The sequence below is a fragment of the Sciurus carolinensis genome, chromosome 4, assembly GCF_902686445.1.
Source record: "Sciurus carolinensis chromosome 4, mSciCar1.2, whole genome shotgun sequence".
NCBI classification, from domain to species: domain Eukaryota; kingdom Metazoa; phylum Chordata; class Mammalia; order Rodentia; family Sciuridae; genus Sciurus; species Sciurus carolinensis.
The window spans coordinates 110,626,104-110,646,492 of record NC_062216.1 but is presented as its reverse complement, the minus strand read 5'-3'; the positions used below and the strand labels follow the sequence as shown (position 1 = coordinate 110,646,492).

The window sequence follows — 20,389 nt, the reverse complement described above, 5'->3', positions numbered from 1 at the left end:
GCAAAAGTTTTAAAGTTCTATAAGGAAAATATAAAATGAAATTAACAAGACAGAAAAGGTAATCAGTTTGTATAATAGCTTTGAACCAAGAAACATAATTTCTATAATAACAGTAATATATTCTTGGTATCTATTTTGCCTCCAGATGTCGCCGCCTGTGGCAACAATTGCGCAGGTATTTATCGGAGGGGCCTGGAAATAAACTATTTTTTCCATATTCACTAATTTTTAGAGGAAGAGAGACTTTGAGAGAAAGATAAGCTTTGCTTAGAGGAAGAGAAATTTTGCTTATCAGGAAGAGAGACTTTGCTTAGAGGAAGAAAAACTTTGCTTAGAGGAAGAGAATTGCTTAGAGAGAAAGTTTTAGAGAAAGAGAGGCTTCTACACTTATCAGAGATCTATTTCTTCTTAGTTCTGCTGCTTCTTCTTAAAGGTGCATCCTGCATCCTGTGAACTAGGAGTGCGTGCTAGGAGTATGTGCTAAAGGTGCACTGCTTCTCTCTGCTCACCGCTGCCCCTACTCGCTGCTTCTTTTCTTCTTGCCACTTTTCTCTGCCTGCTGCTGCTCCTTACTGTCACGCCCCCGCCCACCGCCTGCCTAGATTCCCTCCAGGAGGCGGAGGGCGGGGCCACGCCAGTTGCGATCAGGTGAGGAGCCAGCTGCCCTATCATGGCAAGGGTTAAAATGAGCAGGACGGAGCAGGCGCGCTCGGGAACACCTGTGCACGTGTTGTGCGCGGGGACTTAACTGAATACGGCCAGTGATAAATCACCTGAGTGTGCTTATGTTAATTAACCTCCTCACTGCTGATGTGAGCATGGCACAGCCCCCAACATCCAGAAAGACACATACATTTATCAACTCAATCACATATGAAAGACTTTACAAATTTTACTCTTCTTTAAAACTCTCTTACAATCTTGCATATCTTTTATAATATACCCAAACCTTTACTTAGTTTTGTATTATAACCTTTGGTTATTTTAAGATCATACTAATCTTTATTTTAAAATTTTTTACTTGTTCTTTTTAGATACATATGACAGTAGAGTGTATTTTGATATAGTATACATACATGGAGTATAACTTTCCATTCTTGTGGTTGTATATGATGTGGTACTACCCTGGTCATGTATTCATATATGAAATAGAAAAGTTATGTTCAATTCATTCTACTGTCTCAGTGTTTCACTGAATGAAATCTCAGTGTGGTTTTAATTTGCATCTATCTAATTGCTAGTGATGTTGAACATTTTTCCATATCTTTGTTGACCATTCATATTTTTTCTTCTGTGAAATGTCTGTTCAGTTCCTTAGCTCATTTATTGACTTGGGTTATTTGTTTTTTTTGGTATTAAGTTTTTTGAGTTCTTTATATATCCTGGAGATTAATGCCCATCCCCCCTCTCTTCCTCCCATTTCCCCCTGTCCAATCCAGTGATCCTCCACTCCTCCCCACCCCACCTATTGTGAGCCAATATCTGCATATCTGAGAGAACATTCTGCCTTTGGTTTTTGGGGACTGGCTTATTTCACTTAGCATGATAGCCTCAAGTTCCACACATTTACCAGCAAATGCCATAATTTTATTCTTCTTTATGGTCCACTTATATTCCATTATGTATATGTACCACATTTTCTTTATCCATTCATCTGTTGAAGGGCACCTAGGTTGGGTGCTGAGTCCAATGTATGTTTATGGGGCCTTTGTCTTTATGTAGGTTTGTCTCTATGTCTTTTGTTCTGTATCATTGATCTTCATGTCTCTTTTTGGTGCCAAAACCATGACATTTTTGTACTATAGCTTTGTAGTATAATTTAAGGTCTAGTATTGTAATGCCTCCACTTCACTCTTTTTGCTAGGGATTGCTTTGGCTATTCTGGGCCTCTTATTTTTCCAAATGAATTTCATGACTACTTTTTCTAGTTCTATGAAGAATGTCATTGGGATTTTAGTAGGAATTGCATTAAATCTGTATAGTGCTTTTGCTAGTATGACCATTTTGACAACATTAATTCTGCCTATTCAAGAATATGGGAGATCTTTCCATCTCTAAGGTCTTCCTCAATTTCTCTTTTTAATGTTCTAATTTTCATGAGACCACAGTAATCCTTACAACAAAAATCTATCCTTTGAACACAATTTTAAATAAGCTGAAATCTAACCTACTTTGGAGCCATCCTAACATGGAGTAAGGTGAGAGGCAGAATCTTAACTCAGGTGATCTGAAGCCGATCTTTGTCTCTTTCTTAAATATCATTTTACAAATTCCTATATATTGTTTCCTGAATCTATATGAATATTTAATTAACACAATACAACATTACATTTGAAACATAAATCAAATAATCTAAGACAGCTTGTGGAAAAGCTTCTTTACATAAAAAAGTGGCAAAATATTTTCATGTCCCACATTTCAGCCTTTAAATAAATCAGACTCTCCTTATTCCCTTCCAAGAATACATTCAAATTTCCATCCCAGTGTGAAGAGTAACGCAAAATTTTATTTATCACTTATTGATGACAGGTTATTTTTTTCCAGTTATAAAACATTAAAATGACATAAATAAATTCCCAACCACATTTGTTATTTTTATATAAGTCTGAAGGAGACTATTGCTACAGACAAAACTTTTGATTGGAGAATACCAACTTGGTAAAGTGCTCACTTAAGCTTTATTTTTGAAAAGGTTTGTGTCCTTGGAGAACATGAATATATCTAGTACATAAAGAAGAGTGCAAGTGTCAAACAACATAGATGTACTTATATTAATCAAATTTAGCTTTTTTCTTTTTTTCAAATGTATATTTAGTTGTTGATGGACCTTTATTTATTTGTACACAGTGCTAAAAATCAATTCCAGTGCCTCACACATGCTAGGCAAGCATTCTACCACTGAGCCTGAATCCCAGTCCCTCTTTTAAACATATATATAAACATGTATATATGTTAACATACATAAACATATATAAACATATATGTGTGTGTGTATATATGTATATGTATATATATATATATATATATATATATATATATATATATTAGTTGTAGGTGTACACAATACCTTTATTTTATTTATTTATTTTATATGGTTCTGAGGATCAAACCCAGGGCCTCACATGTGCTAAGAAAGTGCTCTACCACTACAACCCCAGCCCTTAACTAAGTTTAACTTTTAAAGAAAAGTTTATAATCTGTAGTATAGGGTAACTGTAATCACAGGTCTTCATAGATTAGTGACAATGACAAAAATCAAAGTATAACTTTAAATCTCTTATATGTTTAGGAAACTGTGTTGACGATCAGAAATAGACATTATATGATTTACAACTACATCTCATTTCTATAATACTACAAGTTTTTACATAGCACTCAGACAAAGCTTGGACAAATATATTTAGTTCCATACCTAAAACTTTCTTATATCTCTTTTCTAGTTGCTGATTTTTTCTTAAATTTACATTCTGAAACAATCCTTATGAATTTCTGAATTTTTCTAATTACTCCCCTTAATAAGATGAAATACACTATGTTATTTACAGTATTTAAATTGAAACACAGCTGAAAATTTTTGTACTCTGCATATAGAATTATACCTGCTCTTAGTAACCTTGTTTTCAGTAAAGACTCAGAAACAAAGTAATCCTAAAGAGTACTTAAATTTATATTTAGCAGTTGATGTTTTAGTATTTTAAATTTGCAAATTAATCATATGTCTCCTCTAAAAAACACATTTATGAAGACTAATCCCATTTATGTTAAATCTAATTTACTAATTTTTTTAACTGTTAACTTTAGGTTAGCCATGAAAACCAAAATATCAGCCAAGTGTAGTTTACAATATAAATCATCTTTTCCCTGCTGAAGAAAAATCCTAGAAGCAATGGATATTATACTTCAAACATTTTATAGAATGTTTGAAGAAAATCATAAATCATCTTTTCCCTGCTGAAGAAAAATCCTAGAAGCAATGGATATTATACTTCAAACATTTTATAGTACCAACACTACTGATTGCTTGTCCACTTAGAAATATGTGTGGATTAATAATTTTAAAGACATCCTTACTCTTATTAAAATTTAAATTCAATTTAAATTGAACTTTTTCTTACAGGTTTAAGTCATGTGAACTAAAAGATATTTGGATATATCCCTTCCCCTTTTAAAATTTAACTTATGGGCACTCATTTATCTATATGCTAATTTTGGGACAAAAATATATAGACACAATAGATACAACACAGATGTGCATAAATATATATAAAAACTGACAAAAAACAAGAATTTTTGAGCTTTCCCTTGAATAACTGGACTCTGAATAAAGATAGCAGGAAGAACAGATAGAGAGCTAAAAATAAAAACTCTATATTTGACAAAACAAGACTAATCAGAACAAAATATATTAATTTAGGCACACAGGACCAAGTGTGAATTTGCCACAAAAACAATGAGCTAAAAAAACAACAAAAAAGGCACAAGTTCTGAAAAAAATGACATGGCCGTAATTATTCTAGTAAAGAAGTATGCAGAACATCTCTGTCAGACCAGAGTGCACTTTTGGATCAGATTAGAGTCAGTCTAGATATTTAAAGAGTGTGGGAGCCCATAAGTTCTTAAGGAAAAAGTTTCTCAAGGTTAGGAAAACTTGTACATATGGGATTTTTCCATTTTCCTATGCCTTACTGGAGAGGAGAGAAGAGGAAACCCCTCCAGAAGTAGGGTGTCCCCTGATATTCCCAGGTCTATCTTCCTGTAGCTTCCTGTAGCTTCATCTCTGTTATTCAGGGTAATACCTGCTGTGTTAGTCCCAAAATAGAATGCAGAACTCTTAAGCATCCTCAAAAGGTCCAGGACCTAGCATAGCTGGCCTTTCTAGATCTCCTCTGTCTGTCTCTCTTATTCTTTAGCATTAGGGACAAACTTACTGAGAGCAGAATCTCAGAGTGCAATAAAAGAGAAAAGTCTTTTATGTTCCATAGCAGCTTGGATTTAAAAGTGCCACTTTCCTTCTCTGGTCTTAAACTGATTTGGGCACTTGCTCATGTGGCTTACATTTTAGATGGGTATCAGGTAGGCAGTAAAAGGGTAGGGAAAGCTGCTATTTTGAACATGGGAAGCAAAAATTATACATACACTACTTTTGACCATCTTTTTAAATCTCCCTTTTGTGAAATCCTTCTCTTACGGTGTGGTTTTATAGTTTATGTTTCCCTCTAGAGACTGTTTTTCTATTTCCCACAGTTGGTAAATAGGCCAGGTTTGGGTATAGAAAATTATCAGGAATTTCCTTTCTCAACTATAATTAGGTCATCCCCTGATACTACTTTTCAGGCCTAGACTCCCCTCTGAACAACAATAACAAAAAGCATGAAAGGAAACAGAACATGGACACCAGTGTCAAGGAAACTGTCTCTTCGGCTACAGGATGTCTCCCCAATTCTGGAGCCTCTAGTGATTAGCAATTCCCACCTCTCCTTCCATGACCTCTGAACTTAACTGCTGCCTTACCAGTAAGCAGTACTTACCTTACTCCTTCATGGGTGACCATGTAAAAGGTGCAAGCCTCTAGACTAACCTCCCTTACCATGTGATTTATTACCCTGGGAGACCACGAAACTCTTAGATACCTTTCTTATAATGAATCCTGGTTTGTCCACACTGAGCCCTATCATTAGTTAATACATTTTGATGGTGGTAGTGGAGGGGGAAATTGGGCCTCACTCAGAATGGAGGATACTAACTTCTTGATAACTATTTAAGAGAGGATATTGATCAGTTAGCTGTGCCTTTAAAATTTTTCTTACATGTTCCCTTTGTCCTTTTGGTCCTCGTACTCATAGGAACATGATTTCATATTATGTTCCTCAATTTGGAGTGGGAAGCAAGCCCGTTAGTGTTCTGGGTGATATCTCCAATAGAGAAAGTAAATAATTTGACTCCCTGAACTAGAAGAGATAAGGTATAGTATAGTTTACTCTAAGTGAAACAGAACTTCTGGTCTTTTTGGTACCAGATGAGGGGAGTATAGAAGAAAAAATGTCTTGTGGAGGGTCTAGGGAAAGCAGTCTAATTTTAAAGCTAAGGAAGTTATATCTTGGTAATCTTTCATAATGAATCCCTGTTTAAGAGGTAGACAGCAGGGACACACTTGGAGTAGAAGCATTTCTGAAGAGGGAGAAACTACTTGACTTATGTTCTGGAGATTAATAGGTCACCTCTTTCCCAAAGACCTCAGATCAGACTAAGACTTAATCTCAGATCCAAGATTCATCAGATGAGGGTGCCCTCCACCATCAGGCCAAGTCAATCAGAAACAGAAAGAACAGATGGTGGTTGATAGTTGATACCCCTTAGGGCTGTTGGGGTCAGACTCTGGACCTGAGATCTTCATGCAGCACTGGGGACCCAGCTGCCTTTAATTGTCTCGAGCCTTCCTCAGTCCCATGCACCAACTTTCACCCACAGAAAGGAAACTGAAGCAAGTCAGAACTGACATTCCCAACTGGGTAAAGGGGGACATCTGTACAGTTGGCAATGGCTTAAACAAGGTTTCTCAATCATGTCTGAACTGAATCAATGATTCAGGTGACCACTTGTTCATTCTTAAATAGATCCATGTTAGCCATCGCTACTATTTATTTTCCTTTTAAAAACTCTTTTAAGGGGCTGGGGTCATGGCTCAGTGGTACAGAGCTTGCCTGGCATGCGTGAGGCACTGGGTTCAATTCTCAGCACCACATATACATAAATAAATGTTCATTGACAACTAAAAAACAAAGGATACTGGACAAAGTTAAAAAAAAAAAAAAAAAAACTTAAAGGGAAAGAACTCTCTTTCCTTTAGTCCCAACTGAGTTTGAGAGTTAGCCCTTAAATAGTTGCTTAGGATAACATCTTTTAATAATTAGCCTTTTTTTTTTAAGACAGTTTGAGGGAAGGGGGAAACCCAGATAGTCAATCTCTGTCCATTTTTTCCTTTTACAGAACAAGCCTCCATTCTCTAATTTATATTAGGATCAAGTCATTTCAGAAAAAAAGGAAATGGATTTAAGTCCTCTGTCTTAAACTAATTTTAATTATTTAATATGCACCCAAAGGGTGAATTCTCAGGGATATACCCTAAATTAGCCATAATCTCCAGTGCAGTTTTCTGAAAAGAAAAACAAAAGAAAATAGGCCTTGAGGTAGTCTTTGAGTTCCCAACCAGGATCAAACTTTTTTTTAGGTCTTTTTTTTTTTTTAAGTATATCCCATACTTTATCTTTGGGGTATACTCTATGTATCCATCAGGATCAGACCTTCAAGTCTGTCCTAAATTATCAGCAGTCCTAAATTATCAGCAGTATGAGAGTCCTTGTTCCCATTATGCAGTTTTCTGGGTTCTTTAACCCATACCTAGTCCTCAAGAAAAGAAATAAGAAAAAAATCTAAAAAAGAACATCCCTAAGATCTCAAATAATCTAGGTGCACTTAAGAATTTACAATATCTTATTATTTTAAATAGCAAGAACACAAAAAAGTCTTAGAGAGCTTAGAGGCACTTTGGGATAGGACAAAGTCAGCTAAGTTTTAATTAGAAATTTGTTCATGTAATGGGTCCACTTTATGTTTTGAACATAACCCTCACTGTTCTGCAAACTGCAGCTTATTTTAAAACTGGTATCCACCCCCCCACAATGAAGGGGGAAGTGAGATGAACTATTTCCCACCCTCGACTGAGTTATCTGACCTTTGGCTCACTGACCATAGGAATGAAGTAATTTAGACTTTAGGGCTGGTGCCTTCAGGCCTAAGAAAAGGCCACACATAAATCATGACTCTTGACAGGTCACAGCCTTTGCATCACCTCTTCACAAGTCCCCTGTTTACCTGACAGAATTACAGCCCCTAGGATAGAGTAATTTAGCTGGGGCATGTAAGTGAAAAGGGAATGCAGGAGGACAGGTCATGAGGTCTCTCAGAACTTGAGTTTTAGCTGAAATTTAAGATTGAGAGATTTATAGCAGAAGCTTAGAGTCAGATTGGCCACTAAGTGTATTGGGTCTGAATGTGGTGATTAATGGAGGGAGGTAGCTTCTTTGTCACATTAAGGTTGGGTCCCTTCAACAATGTGTCTCAGGTGAATCCCATATTTGGCAAAATGAGGGGTTGCTCAAGACACTTGGAGACCAATCCCTCATATGTGTCTTCTGGACAAGTAATTTATGTTCTCTCCAACCCAGGAACAGGGTATGTTGACTAAGGGACTGTCCTATCTTAGGTGCTTTTTTGTTGTTCTTTTTAGATATATATGACAATAGAGTGTATTTTGACATATCATACCTACATGGAGTATAACTTCCCATTCTTGTGGTTGTACATGATATGGAGTTACACTGGTTGTGTATTCATATGTGAACATAGGAAAGTTATGTTCAATTCATTCTATTGTCTTTCTTAGGTGCTTTTATAAACAAGCATCCATCTTCTTAAGGGAGAAAGGGACTTTTGACCTAGGAAAGGAGGAAGAAAAACAGTAAGAACATCACCTGTTGAAAGTCCCACGGAGACTGAGAAACCTATGATTCCCACTATGCGGCATACAAGAGAGAAAGGGCTTTAAAAAGGACCACTGAGCTCCTTCCCGGTTTTAGAGTTCAAAGACTCTTACCAGATCTCTAGGATGGCATCAGCTGTCACCTTATTGCCACCTGAATCTGCATGGCCTGGGAATTTCTCAGCCACTCAAGAAGGGGAGCCGCAGCAAATTAAGTAGATCGAGATTATGCTCTTTGATCTTTGAAAGGAGAGTGAGAGAGGGAGGGGAAGAGAGAGAGAGAGAGAGAGAGAGAGAGAGAGACTTATAGCTACAGTAACTAATAGAGTAAGTCATAGTCACAACAGAAAGAAAATATTCGTTAACACTTACAAAATTGATGCCAAGAGATGTCCCAGGAGAAGAGACGTCTTTGGAGAAGGGTTTGAGGAGTTCCCAGAAGAGGGGGAATTTAACTCAGGACCAGCAGGGTTCTTGGCATATGTGACAAAAAAGAATTTCAACATGAACCAAACAAAGGCATAGAGAGAAGTTTATTTAGGAAGGTAGATACACATTCAAGGGAGAATGTGAGAACGTTGGCTATCTCAAAAGTGAAAAGCATGAGCTGGGGTTGTAGCTCAGTGGTAGAGTGCTTGCCTAGCATGTGTGAAGCACTGGGTTCAATTCTCAGCAAGACATATAAATAAATAAATTTTAAAAATAAAGGTCCATTGACAACTAAAAAATATTTAAAATATTAAAAAAAATAAGTGAGAAGCAGCCCTGACTTGGGTTGGGGGTTCAATATTTATAGAAAGGCTGATCAGGGGCTGGACTGAAGGGGGATCCAGGGTGGAGCTGCATAATTTCATGCCAGTTTTCCCTGTACTTGCAAATTTCCCTCATTTTACAGGGGCATGGGCCATGGGCAAGTTGCTCAAGATTTACAACTATGCTTTCTACATCTCAGTGGCTTGTTTGTTTCCTTTAAGATTCAGTATTTCTCTCTATATATCCTAAGTCCCTATCTCAATTTCATTTGCAAATAATAATTTTAAACCTAGATTTTACAATTTTTAAACATCTAATTTCTATCTCTTGCCTATTGATTAGTACCTCCAGAACTATGTTTTAAATTAGTAGTGATAGCCAAATGGAGATATATCTCAGTGGTAGGGCACTTGCCCAGCAACTGGATTTGATCACTAGCACCATAAAAAATGACAACATAAAACAAACCAAAAAAATATATATATTGGTGATACAGCTACAAGGCTATCTTTTTCATTTCACTTGCCCTGAGTAACAGCTAAGAGTATCTTTCCATAGCCCTATGTTGTTTTTGTTTCCCAGGAAAAATTTATATTGAGTATTTAAAACTGCACGCCTATAATCCCAGCAGCTCAGGAAGCTAAGGCAGGAGGATTGCAAGTTCAAAGTCAGTCTCGGCAACTTAGTGAGACCATGTCTCTAAATAAAATATGAAAAAGGACTGGGGATTTGGCTCAGTGGTAGAGCACCCCTGGGTTCAATCCCTAGTACTGCCAAAAATAATAATGATGATTATGGACGTTGAGTTTTGTCAAATCTGTCAAATAACTTATTGTGAATTGTGATTTTTAATACTTCATTTTCACATGATCTATTTCATTGATCTATTAATATGCCGTCATTGCATTCTTAGCATAAATTTATTTGTCCCTGGTGTATCCTTTAAAAGTATTATAGACTCTGTAATATTCTATTAAGGATTTTTTTCACTGATACTCAGAGTAAGTTTGGCAGGTAGCTTACTTCTTATGGTTTGGTCATATCTTTGTAATGCGTTGGCTTGATTTTTAAGTTTGCATCATTAAAAAATGTTGAAGGGGCTGAGGTTGTGCCTCAGTGGTGGAGTGCTTGCCTATTGTGTGTGAGGCAGTGGGCTCAATCCTCAGTATTACATAAAAATAAATAAATAAAATGAAGGTATTACGTCCATCTACAACTAAAAAGAATATTTAAAAAAATAAAAATGTGGAAGTTATCTTTTAAGCCTGCAACAGTTTAATAGTAAAATTAACTGTTCTTTTGAGGTTTACAGATTTCACCTATGATATTATAAGGGCTGGGTAATGTTTTGGGAGAATTCGTTTAACACTTTCTCAATTTTTATATGACAACTGGTTGTTTAAGATTTACTGAAGATTTTGAAGAACTAAGTGACATTATCTAACCTGTTTTGAGTAAAATCACTAACAATTGAAATATATGGATTAATAGTTCATAATATTTAACTTTATACAATTATAACATTAATCCCATTAAGGATCAATTTTTTTCTCAGGAAACTCTTATTTAATATTTAATGTTATCATAATAAAACCACCAATAGAAAGCCAGGCATGGTAGAGTTCTTCTAATAGGAAGGATACAAAGAGTGCCCGCCCACCTATAATCCCAGCTACTTGGCAGGCTGAGGTAGGAGGAGTATAAATTCAACTCCAATCTGGACAACTTAGACCCCTGTCTCAAAAACAAACAAGTGACAAACAACAATGGCATTGGAAGTCACCAACAGATGTAAAAAGAAATAAAATACTGACAGATTAAAGGTTCTATAACAAGTATGGTTGGGTGAAGATAATTCTAATACTATGTGTAAGAGAAATATTATAATAATATAAGCTATTTTTGAATTAAGCAAGTTTTATAGAGTCCTCTGTGAAGGAAGATTCCATATTTAAAGGCTAAAATATAGTTTTAGAATTGTGTTACCACATGATCAGTGAAATATACAAAAGAAGGGATGATGGGGAGGATGTACAACTAGACCAGATGATACTAAGACATTTCATTTCTTTAGATACTGAAGAAAATCCTCAAAGATACTAAATGTGGTTACTAGATAGGCTCATTTGATTCATCAACATTTTAAATGTTTTTATTAGTGCAGTATAGGTATACATAATATTGTAATATACTATAGCATTATATACTCTAACATATATAGTACATACTATAGTACTAAAATAACATACTATCTTATGTCATTTTGACATAATCATATATGTATGGAATAAAATTTGTTCCACTTTAGTCCCCATTTCCCTCTGTTCTTCCCTCCCTCATTCCCATTCCTCTACTAATTTTCCTTCTATATACTGATAGTTTTTTTAAAATTAGTGCTTGAAAGATATACATAAAAGTGAAATTTACTATTGTCTATTCATATACATAAGTAACATAATTTAGTCAACCTCATCCCACCATTCCTCCTTTTTCCTGTCCCTCCTTCTTATACTTTAAAAAATTTTTTTGTAGTTGTAGGTGGACAGAATGCCTTTATTTTATTTGTTTATTTTTATGTGGTGCTGAGAACCAGTGTGCTAGGCAAGTGCTCTGCCACTGAGCTACAGCCCCAGTCCTTCCTTCATCTACATTTTTTGAATATCTACTACTTACAGGAACTGTGTTAGGCCCAAGGCGTGGGAGATGGAAGGATACAAAGATGGATAAGCCATAGCCCCTATCTTCAAGTACCCAAAGTCTGTTCAGAGACAGAGTCACATGAAGAGATGATTATGTAGTATGATGTAGAAATAACAATTATGACATTTGTACAAAGTGTACAGAAGAGGAGTCAGGATAGGGTAGAGTTAGATACAGATTCTTAGAATTTGGACCCCTGAATTGTTTCTCAAAGAACCAGTAAAAGTAGGACTGGGAAGTCAAAGAGTATAGCAGAGCAAGAAAGGTAGTGGGAAGAAACTCTGTGTGTGTGTGTGTGTGTGTGTGTGTGTGTGTGTGTGTGTGTGTAAACTATTTGTTGCTAGTTGAACACAGAATAAACAAGATGTTGCAAGAGATGAGACTGGAGGGGCTGGGTTGTAGCTCCATGGTAGAGCACTTGCCTAGCATGTGTGAGGCACTGCATTTGATCTTTAATACCAGATAGAAATAAATAAATAAAATAAAAGTATCAGAGAGAAAGAGAGCGAGAGAGAGACAGAGAGAGAGAGAGAGAGAAAGTGGGGGTTGTGGGGGGGAGGAGAGATACTGGAAAGATAGACCAGATAAAAGAGAATCCTAAATGGCATGTATTTCATTCTGTACACTGGAGAGGATAAATGAATATTCTTAGCAAGGGAAGTAAAATGTCAATAATATGGAAGATGAATTTAAGGAGAGTAAAGATTTACTCAAAGGCATAAGCAGGACCAGAGGGTATCCACCTTACAGTTTTGAAGGCATACAATGGTGAGAGTGAATTACCTGTCAAATATTTCCTACTGACTTAAAGAAATTCTATTTAGGGAGATATTTCAACAGCATAATTCAATGGTATCATGTCAGACAGGTGGTAGAATCAGTAAAGAAAAGAATAACTGCACTCTTGAAACAGTAAAAACTGATAGACTGTCTAATCTTGGATTGTTTGAGGAAACATTTCATGGATGAGAACAAATTGATGATAAATGATTTAGACTTGTTACGTACCTACAGGGATATAAAGCATCTACAATAAATAGGAACTTTATGTAATTCATTTAACATACATGTGGGGAAATGGGTTCATCCTATTTGTCCAAGTTACACAACTAGTGAGTGGCAGAATCAGATTTTTAAAAACCCATTTCCAAAGTTTCTACTATACTAAATGTTATATTGTGTTGCCTTGAAGTAGGAAATTATAATAGTTTTATATCCAAATCCTAATTTTATTTTCTTTTAAATATAGACTTCAGAAAGAGATTTTGGGTCAAATTTTCAATTCTGAACCTCTCTGAGACTCAAATATGTTGTTTGTAAATGGATGGAATAATATTTACTTCAAAGAATGGTTGACAGGATTAAATAATTTTTTTGAGTTTCTAGCATCATAATTGAGCCATACTAGATGCTCAGAAAATATAAAATATCTTCCTTAAAAAATATTCCTTAGGGTTGGCAATATTTTATCAATATAGGTTAAAACAAATGGTAAGGAGGGCAAATGGCAGATTATAATCAGTTACTACTGGACAAAACATTCAGATTACTAAAATTAATTTCTTCTAAAAATGCATGAACAATAAAATTCCTAAGTTTAGAAAAAACTAAGCTTTTTCAAGTAATGCTATATGATTTCAAAAAGGAAAATTTATGGGGAAAACCTCAAAGGACTGTATAATCACAAAAGACAAAGAAAATGTCAGGAAAACTTTGACACAGAAAAAGGAGGCGTATTAGAAAATTAAAATATAAATAATTATTAAATGATCCATATATAGTAGTTTCCGAAGTTGTAACCCACAAAGAGACCTAAAGGCTAAAAGTTACTCTATAGAGGCAGATTTTTATATATATATATAATTTTTTTTTCCCAGAAAAATCTTTGGGGTCATATCACTTACCAAAAAAATAACAACTCCTTGATAAGGATATGAAAGTTAAGGCCTTTCATAATTTAACCATCCTAGTCTCATTCTTCATTTTATCCTTTCACGTATCTTTGGTCTAAAAATCTCAGAATATTCATCACTACGAAAATATAGCTTGCATTTTCAAGCCTTTGTAATATTCCCTTCAACCTGGATTCCTCTCATTCCCTTCTTCCCTGTTCTGTTTTCCAAACTTCAAGATTTCCCTCAGATTCTGTTTTAAATGTAGATTCCTGAAACATACCATCAAGATTTTTATTCAAAGGCCTGGGGGGTAGTCCCTCAAATAATTTAGTACAGGTGTCAGGATCCACACTTCAAGAACTAGTTATTGTGGTCAGGTGTGATGGCCTGTAATCCTAGTAATTTGGAAGGTTGAAGCAGGAGAATTGCAAGTTTAAGGAAAACCTTAGCATCTTAGCAAAACCCTGTCTCAAAATTGTTTTAAATTAAAAGAGCTGGGGAATTAGCTCAGTGGTAGAGTGCTCCCAAGTTCAATCCCCAGTAACACACACACACACACACACACACACACACAATTGTTACTGTAGAAAGAGAAGATCTGTGTTTGCTTCCCAAATCTGCTATTTATTAATTTTGCAACTTTAGAAAAATTGCTTAACTTTGCTGAGATTCTTTTCCTCTCCTGTAGAATGGGAATGGCAAGACTCATCTGTTTAGGACACCAAATGTAGTGGTGTACATTATAGAAAGGGGAAAGGAGAGAGAAGGAGAGACAGAGAAGGAAAAGAAGAATATTTTTATTTTTATCATCCTATTCAAGCAGGGTGGAGTGGCAACATGCCTGTAATCCTAGTTACTCAAAGCTGAGGCAGGAGGATTGCAAGTTGAGATCAGCCTAGGCAATGCGGTGAGACCCTGTCTCAAAATAATAAAAAGGGCTAGGGATGTAGCTCAGTGGTAGAGCACCTCTGGGTTCATCCCCAACACCTAAGGGGAAAAAAAGATCCTATTCAACATCTTCCAATAAGCCTTCTTTCTTTCTTTCTTTCTTTCTTTCTTTCTTTCTTTCTTTATTCCTCTTGTGAGAATTATTTATTTTTTGCTTTTATTTCTCAGTTAATTTATAATTCCCCTCTTCTGGGTTGTAAATCTTTGAAGACAAGGACACTGCTTTTTTCATAATTGTGTTATATACCTCCTATGTGTCTTACACATATGAATACTAAAAAAATTAAGTATTTTGTTCCCTAGGGTAATTTTTATTATAAATAGGCATATTAAAATTTTTATATATTGAAAAAATATTAAGCAACACTATTGTAACACTAGAAAACTCTGTGAAGAGTTCATGCAAAATTGATAGCCATATAGATTTCTGAAAGTTTATTCATATTGTTATGGAATGTGCAAGAATTACAAACCATCACACATATTGAACCAAACTGAGAGGGGAAAAAAGGATTCTTTAATGAGCATTCCAGGTAAGCGGTGGCTGGGAGCAGGCTAACGCCTCAAAGAACTCTCAGCACCTGAATTCTGGAAGTACAGAGTTTATAAAGGCAAAAACCACAAGAACAATTGAGGCACTTAAAGCTCAGAAAGATCCTGTAGAGATGGTTATTTTAATTACAAGAGAGAACTGTTCTGATTATATACTTCACAGTCATTTTGTTATACATCAGGACCATAGGGAAGTGGGCAGGTCCTAATCTGTCAACACAGATACAGCTTCAGGAGGCTAAAAGGAAAACATTATAAGCAAGCATACAATGGAGTCAGGTCAGAACAAATGGTGTTATTTTGGTTCTTTTTCCATTTCAATATAGGGAACTAGATTAAGGTCTTATTAAACAAGTCCCTTACAAGACGTGATGAGAATTCAAGGAAACTGAGGACAGGTTTGCTAAATTAGGCTCAGTAACTGTATCAATCTAATTCTTGTTAACTTTTTCAAGACAAAACATAATCAAGCAATTAAAAACTATCCGAAACAATGGGAAAGGTTATGAGATGCAAAACCTCTACATCATGCTGAGCAGAATTGATGACTACCAGAAAAAGGTGATGAAGGTCTGGACTGAGAAGCAGAAGTCTCTAGAGGAGAAACGAAGTCAGTGCCTGAGGAACATGATGTTCTTATTTAGCCAGGTAACATGTTATCCATTCTCTCTCTCTTCAATGTGTTGTAAACAAGAATAAAACTGGTAATCTTTGAAAACAACATTTACTTGAAAGCACCATGTATATTAGTTTCCAAGGGTTGCTATAACAAATTACCTCAAACTTGATGATTTAAAACAGGAATGTATTTTCTCATAGCTCTAGAGGTCAGGAATTCTTTTTTTTAAATATAGTTTTAGTTGTAGATGGCCACAATATCTTTATTCCATTTATTTATTTTTATGTGGTGCTGATGATAGAGCCCAGAACCTCACATGTGCGAGGCAAGAGCTCTACCACTGAGCCACAACCCCAGCCCATAGAGGCTAGAAATTCTTGAGGTCAAAGTGTCACATGGTAGGTTCTGCAGGCTCTGAGGGAGAAACCTGCTCCATTCCTCTCCCCTAGATTGTGGTGGATGTCAGCAATTGTTGGCATTCCACTCTTTACCTTTGGATGAACTTCTTTTCCCAGTGTGGCTTCTGTCTTCTCTTCTGACTCTTATGAAGACATATGTCATTAGATTTAAAACATACCTGATTAATCGAGGATGATCTCATTTTAAGATTCTTAATTACATCTGTAAAAGACCCTTATTTCAAATAAGGACACATTCACAGATTCTGGGTAGACATATATTTTGGGACCATCCAACCCACTACCCCAATTTAGAAGTTCAGTGAAACTCCTACTTTGACAATAGGAATACTTGCTGGATCGGTAGATGAGAAAAAGATGAAATAGGAGAGACTTCCTGAAATGCTCAATTGCTTCCTAGTCAACACACATCTACAGCCTATATATTGCCTCTTGAAGTCATTGCTTTCTAACTGATTCTGGTGGTTACTTTTCTCATCAAAACTATCAGGAAACAAGTTTTAATGAATTTACAACAAAGGAGATAAAGGTTTAACTTATGTAGCACCAGGTACAGAAGATTCTATTATACTCTAGCATCTACTCGTTATATAACAAAACCCCTTCTAACAATCAATATGCTTTGGGACATGACTGTGACCTTCCAGAAGGTTCTTTGCCCTGAATTATGTGCTTGGAAGCTGGAGTTCTAGGTACATTTTTATATATATGCAATTCCTTTTCTTTCATTAACTTTAGTGGTGATTAGCCAGGCATGGTGGCACATACCTGTAATCCCAGTTACTCAGGAGGCTAAGGCAGGAGGATGGCAACATTTGAGGCCAGCCTTAGCAAAACTGTCTCTCAAAAAGCAAAAAGAGGGGCTGGGGAGATAGCTCAGTTGGTAGAGTGCTTACCTTGCAAGCACAAGGTCCTGGGTTCGATCCCCAGCACCAAAAAAAAAAAAAAAGGTAAAAAGACCTGGGGATGTAGTTCAGGGGTAAAGCGCCCCTGGGTTCAATCCCGAATACCAAAATGGAAACAAAAACAAAACATTGATGCTGGGCATGGTGGGGCATGCCTGTAATCCCAGGGGCTCAGGAGACTGAAGCAGGAAAATCTCGAGTTCAAAGCCAGCCTCAGAAATTTAGCAAGGCCCTGAGTAACTCAGTAAGACCCTGTCTCTAAATAAAATATAAAAAAGGGCAAGGGCTTGGGATGTGACTCAGTGGTAAAGTGCCCTTGGGTTCAATCTCCAGTACCCACCCCCAAAAAAGAGTACTTTACAAAATGTAAATTATTTGGTAAAATGAAAGTATAGTGAGACTTCTCATCAAAACTGATCCAAATCAAATATCCAGAATTTTCCAGAAGAATTAATTTTAAATATTATAGTTCTTTGTTTTAAAAAATTAATATAGCCCAGTTTTTGATTTGGCAAATATGGTTAGCCTAGATGGAATAAAGCAAGATGGGTTGGTAGTAACATGAGCTTTCTATAGGAATCACAATGTCTAAGGCATTTCAGAGGATGAATATGGGTCTGGGGACAGGAATATGAGAATCCATATGATGAGGTATAAGTATCAAAGCATAAAGAAGAGAGAGGAACTAAAGTGGAAGGGATAAGAAGGTAGATATGATTAAATACCATGAATGAATCAAGGTGTGATCAAGAGGGTTAACTCTGCTATTAGACTGGGTTCAAACCAGTTTTGCTACATACTAGTTAAGTGACCTTGAACAACTTGAGTTTTCTGAGTTACAACCCTCAAGGTTTCTGAGCCTCAGATTCTCCATATGTAAGACAAGGATAATGATAGTACTTACCTCATAAGATTTTTATAAATACCAAATGAGCTGATGTATGGAATGTATTTATCTCAGTGCCTGGCATCCAGTAAGTATTCAGTAAATGTTAGCTATCATTACATTTGCATATGCATCATAATTTATAAAGTGCTTCCATGTATGTTATACAATTCTCACAACAATCCTGTTATTATCCCTGTTTAGAAATAAGAAAAAGAGGTACAGATAAATTAAGCAATTAACAAAGTCTCACAGCCTGGAAATGAGAGAACTAGGATTAGAGCTTAAGTAGAATCAAGGTTTTTATATAACATAGCTGCCATCTCCGAAATTGTGTATGTTGGAGGTAGGGTGGAGGAGGAAAAGGTTTTGCAAATCTGAAGAAAAGAAGTACTCATAGTTTAATCTAAGGTAAGTTTAGAAGATCTCCTAAAAATTCTGGCCTTTTCTTCCCTTTTTTAATTTTAAACACTGAGGGGTCTGAGCTAAAAGACCCAGAAGCATTAAGCTGATTCATTTTTTCTTATGTATTTATTTTCAGCTCCAAGAGAAGTTTAAACTGAATCTTAGTCTACCTACCCCCTTGATCATTGACAAAAATCAAATACCTACATGTACCGAATTTTTTCAACGGCCATTGCTAGAGTTATCTGAAGAGGAAAAAAAATCTGAAATTTTCAAGAAATTTAGGTATGTGGTAGAAAGACTGATATTAAATTTTGTTTGATTGCTATATGAAACCAAATGCTTTTTTAAAGTTATGCCCAAGAGTTTCTGTTTCACCATAATTATGATATGGAACAGTAGTATTAATTTCCTTAGCTAATTTAGCATGAGACTTATTTTACATCTATTTTTACTTAAAATATTTAACACCGGATTTTGAGTACCTTTAAAAAAATGAACTAAGAGGGCTGGGGTTGTAGCTCAGTGGTAGAGTGCTTGCCTGGAATGTGTGAGGCACTGGGTTCAATCCTCAGCACCATGTAAAAATAAATAAACAAAAATAACACTATTTAAATCGTCTGGCAAAATGCACAGCACAGATAATGAATAAAATTTTTTAAAACTGAACTAAGAAACTAATTATTTTAAGCATATCTAATAAGGAAACTTAGAAACCTTAACCCTTCTTTTTTTTTTTTTTTTTGATAGTGGAAATTGAACCCCGGGGGGAACTCTACCACTAAGCTACATCCCTAGCCCTACCCCCTTTTTTGAGTCAGGGCCTTTGCTAGGTTGCTGAGGCTCACCTCTAATTTGAGATTTTCCTGCCTTCGCCTCCCAAATAGCAAGGATTACAGGCCTGTATCACCATGCCAGGCAGGAGCTTTAGGAAAGGAAAAAAATAGATGGTCTGTATAGTTCATAATGTTAAGAAGGTAGTTTAAAAATGGATAACTAGCTATAACCCCAGCAGCTCAGGAGGCTGAGGAAGGAGGATTGCAAGTTCAAAGTCAGCATCAGCAAAAGTGAGGTGCTAAGCAACTCTGTGAGACCCTATAGGGCTAGGGATGTGGCTCAGTGGTCGAGTTCCCCAAGTTAAATCCCTGGTACCTCCAGAAAAAAAAAAAGGATTACTAGGTAAAGTCGGGGATGGTAACTACTTCAGCATATTCTGCTTTTCCATCCATTTATCTGTCAAAGTGGGCATAACTTACGGAATAAGGTAGTGGTGAAGAGAAGAGGGGAGACTAAGACTCATTTTAATTGGCTATGAAACTCAACGTATTTGACACTTCCACTTAATGCTCTTTGATTTTGCAGACGAGAAGATCAGAAGGAAGCCATCTGGCATGCTAATCTGTCCACATCAAGCTACCCAATAACAGAGAAGACATCAATACATTCACTCTGGGCCCAATTGGGTGGGTATCCAGATATTCCTAGACTGCTCCAGTTAGATATTCAGTCTACCTTCAGAAAATCTCTTGCATCCATTCAATCACAGTAAGTAAAGAGTAAGTGAAGGACTGGGAGTACTCTGGAAATTGGGCTTTAGATATATATTTTTTCTTTTTTTGTACCCAGGGCTATATCCCCAGTCCTTTTTATTTTTATTTTGAAACAAGTTTCCCATGAAGTTGCTTAGGGCCTCACTAAACTGCTGAGGCTGACCTAGAATTTGAGATCCTCCTGTTTCAACTTTCTAAGTTGCTGGGATCACAGCATG

At 36.1% G+C, this 20,389-nt stretch overlaps 1 protein-coding gene across 1 annotated transcript in view; it reads left to right on the top strand.

The window, feature by feature from the left end:
• The window catches only part of Fam186a (family with sequence similarity 186 member A), a 79,941-nt gene extending 59,771 nt beyond the window's left edge, over positions 1-20,170 (top strand). Inside the window, exons 10-12 of the mRNA XM_047549764.1 lie at positions 15,843-16,035; positions 18,758-18,906; positions 19,984-20,170. Coding sequence (XP_047405720.1) covers positions 15,843-16,035; positions 18,758-18,906; positions 19,984-20,170 — 529 coding nt within the window. The remainder of the gene's footprint in view (positions 1-15,842; positions 16,036-18,757; positions 18,907-19,983) is intronic.
• Positions 20,171-20,389: the final 219 nt, after the last annotated feature.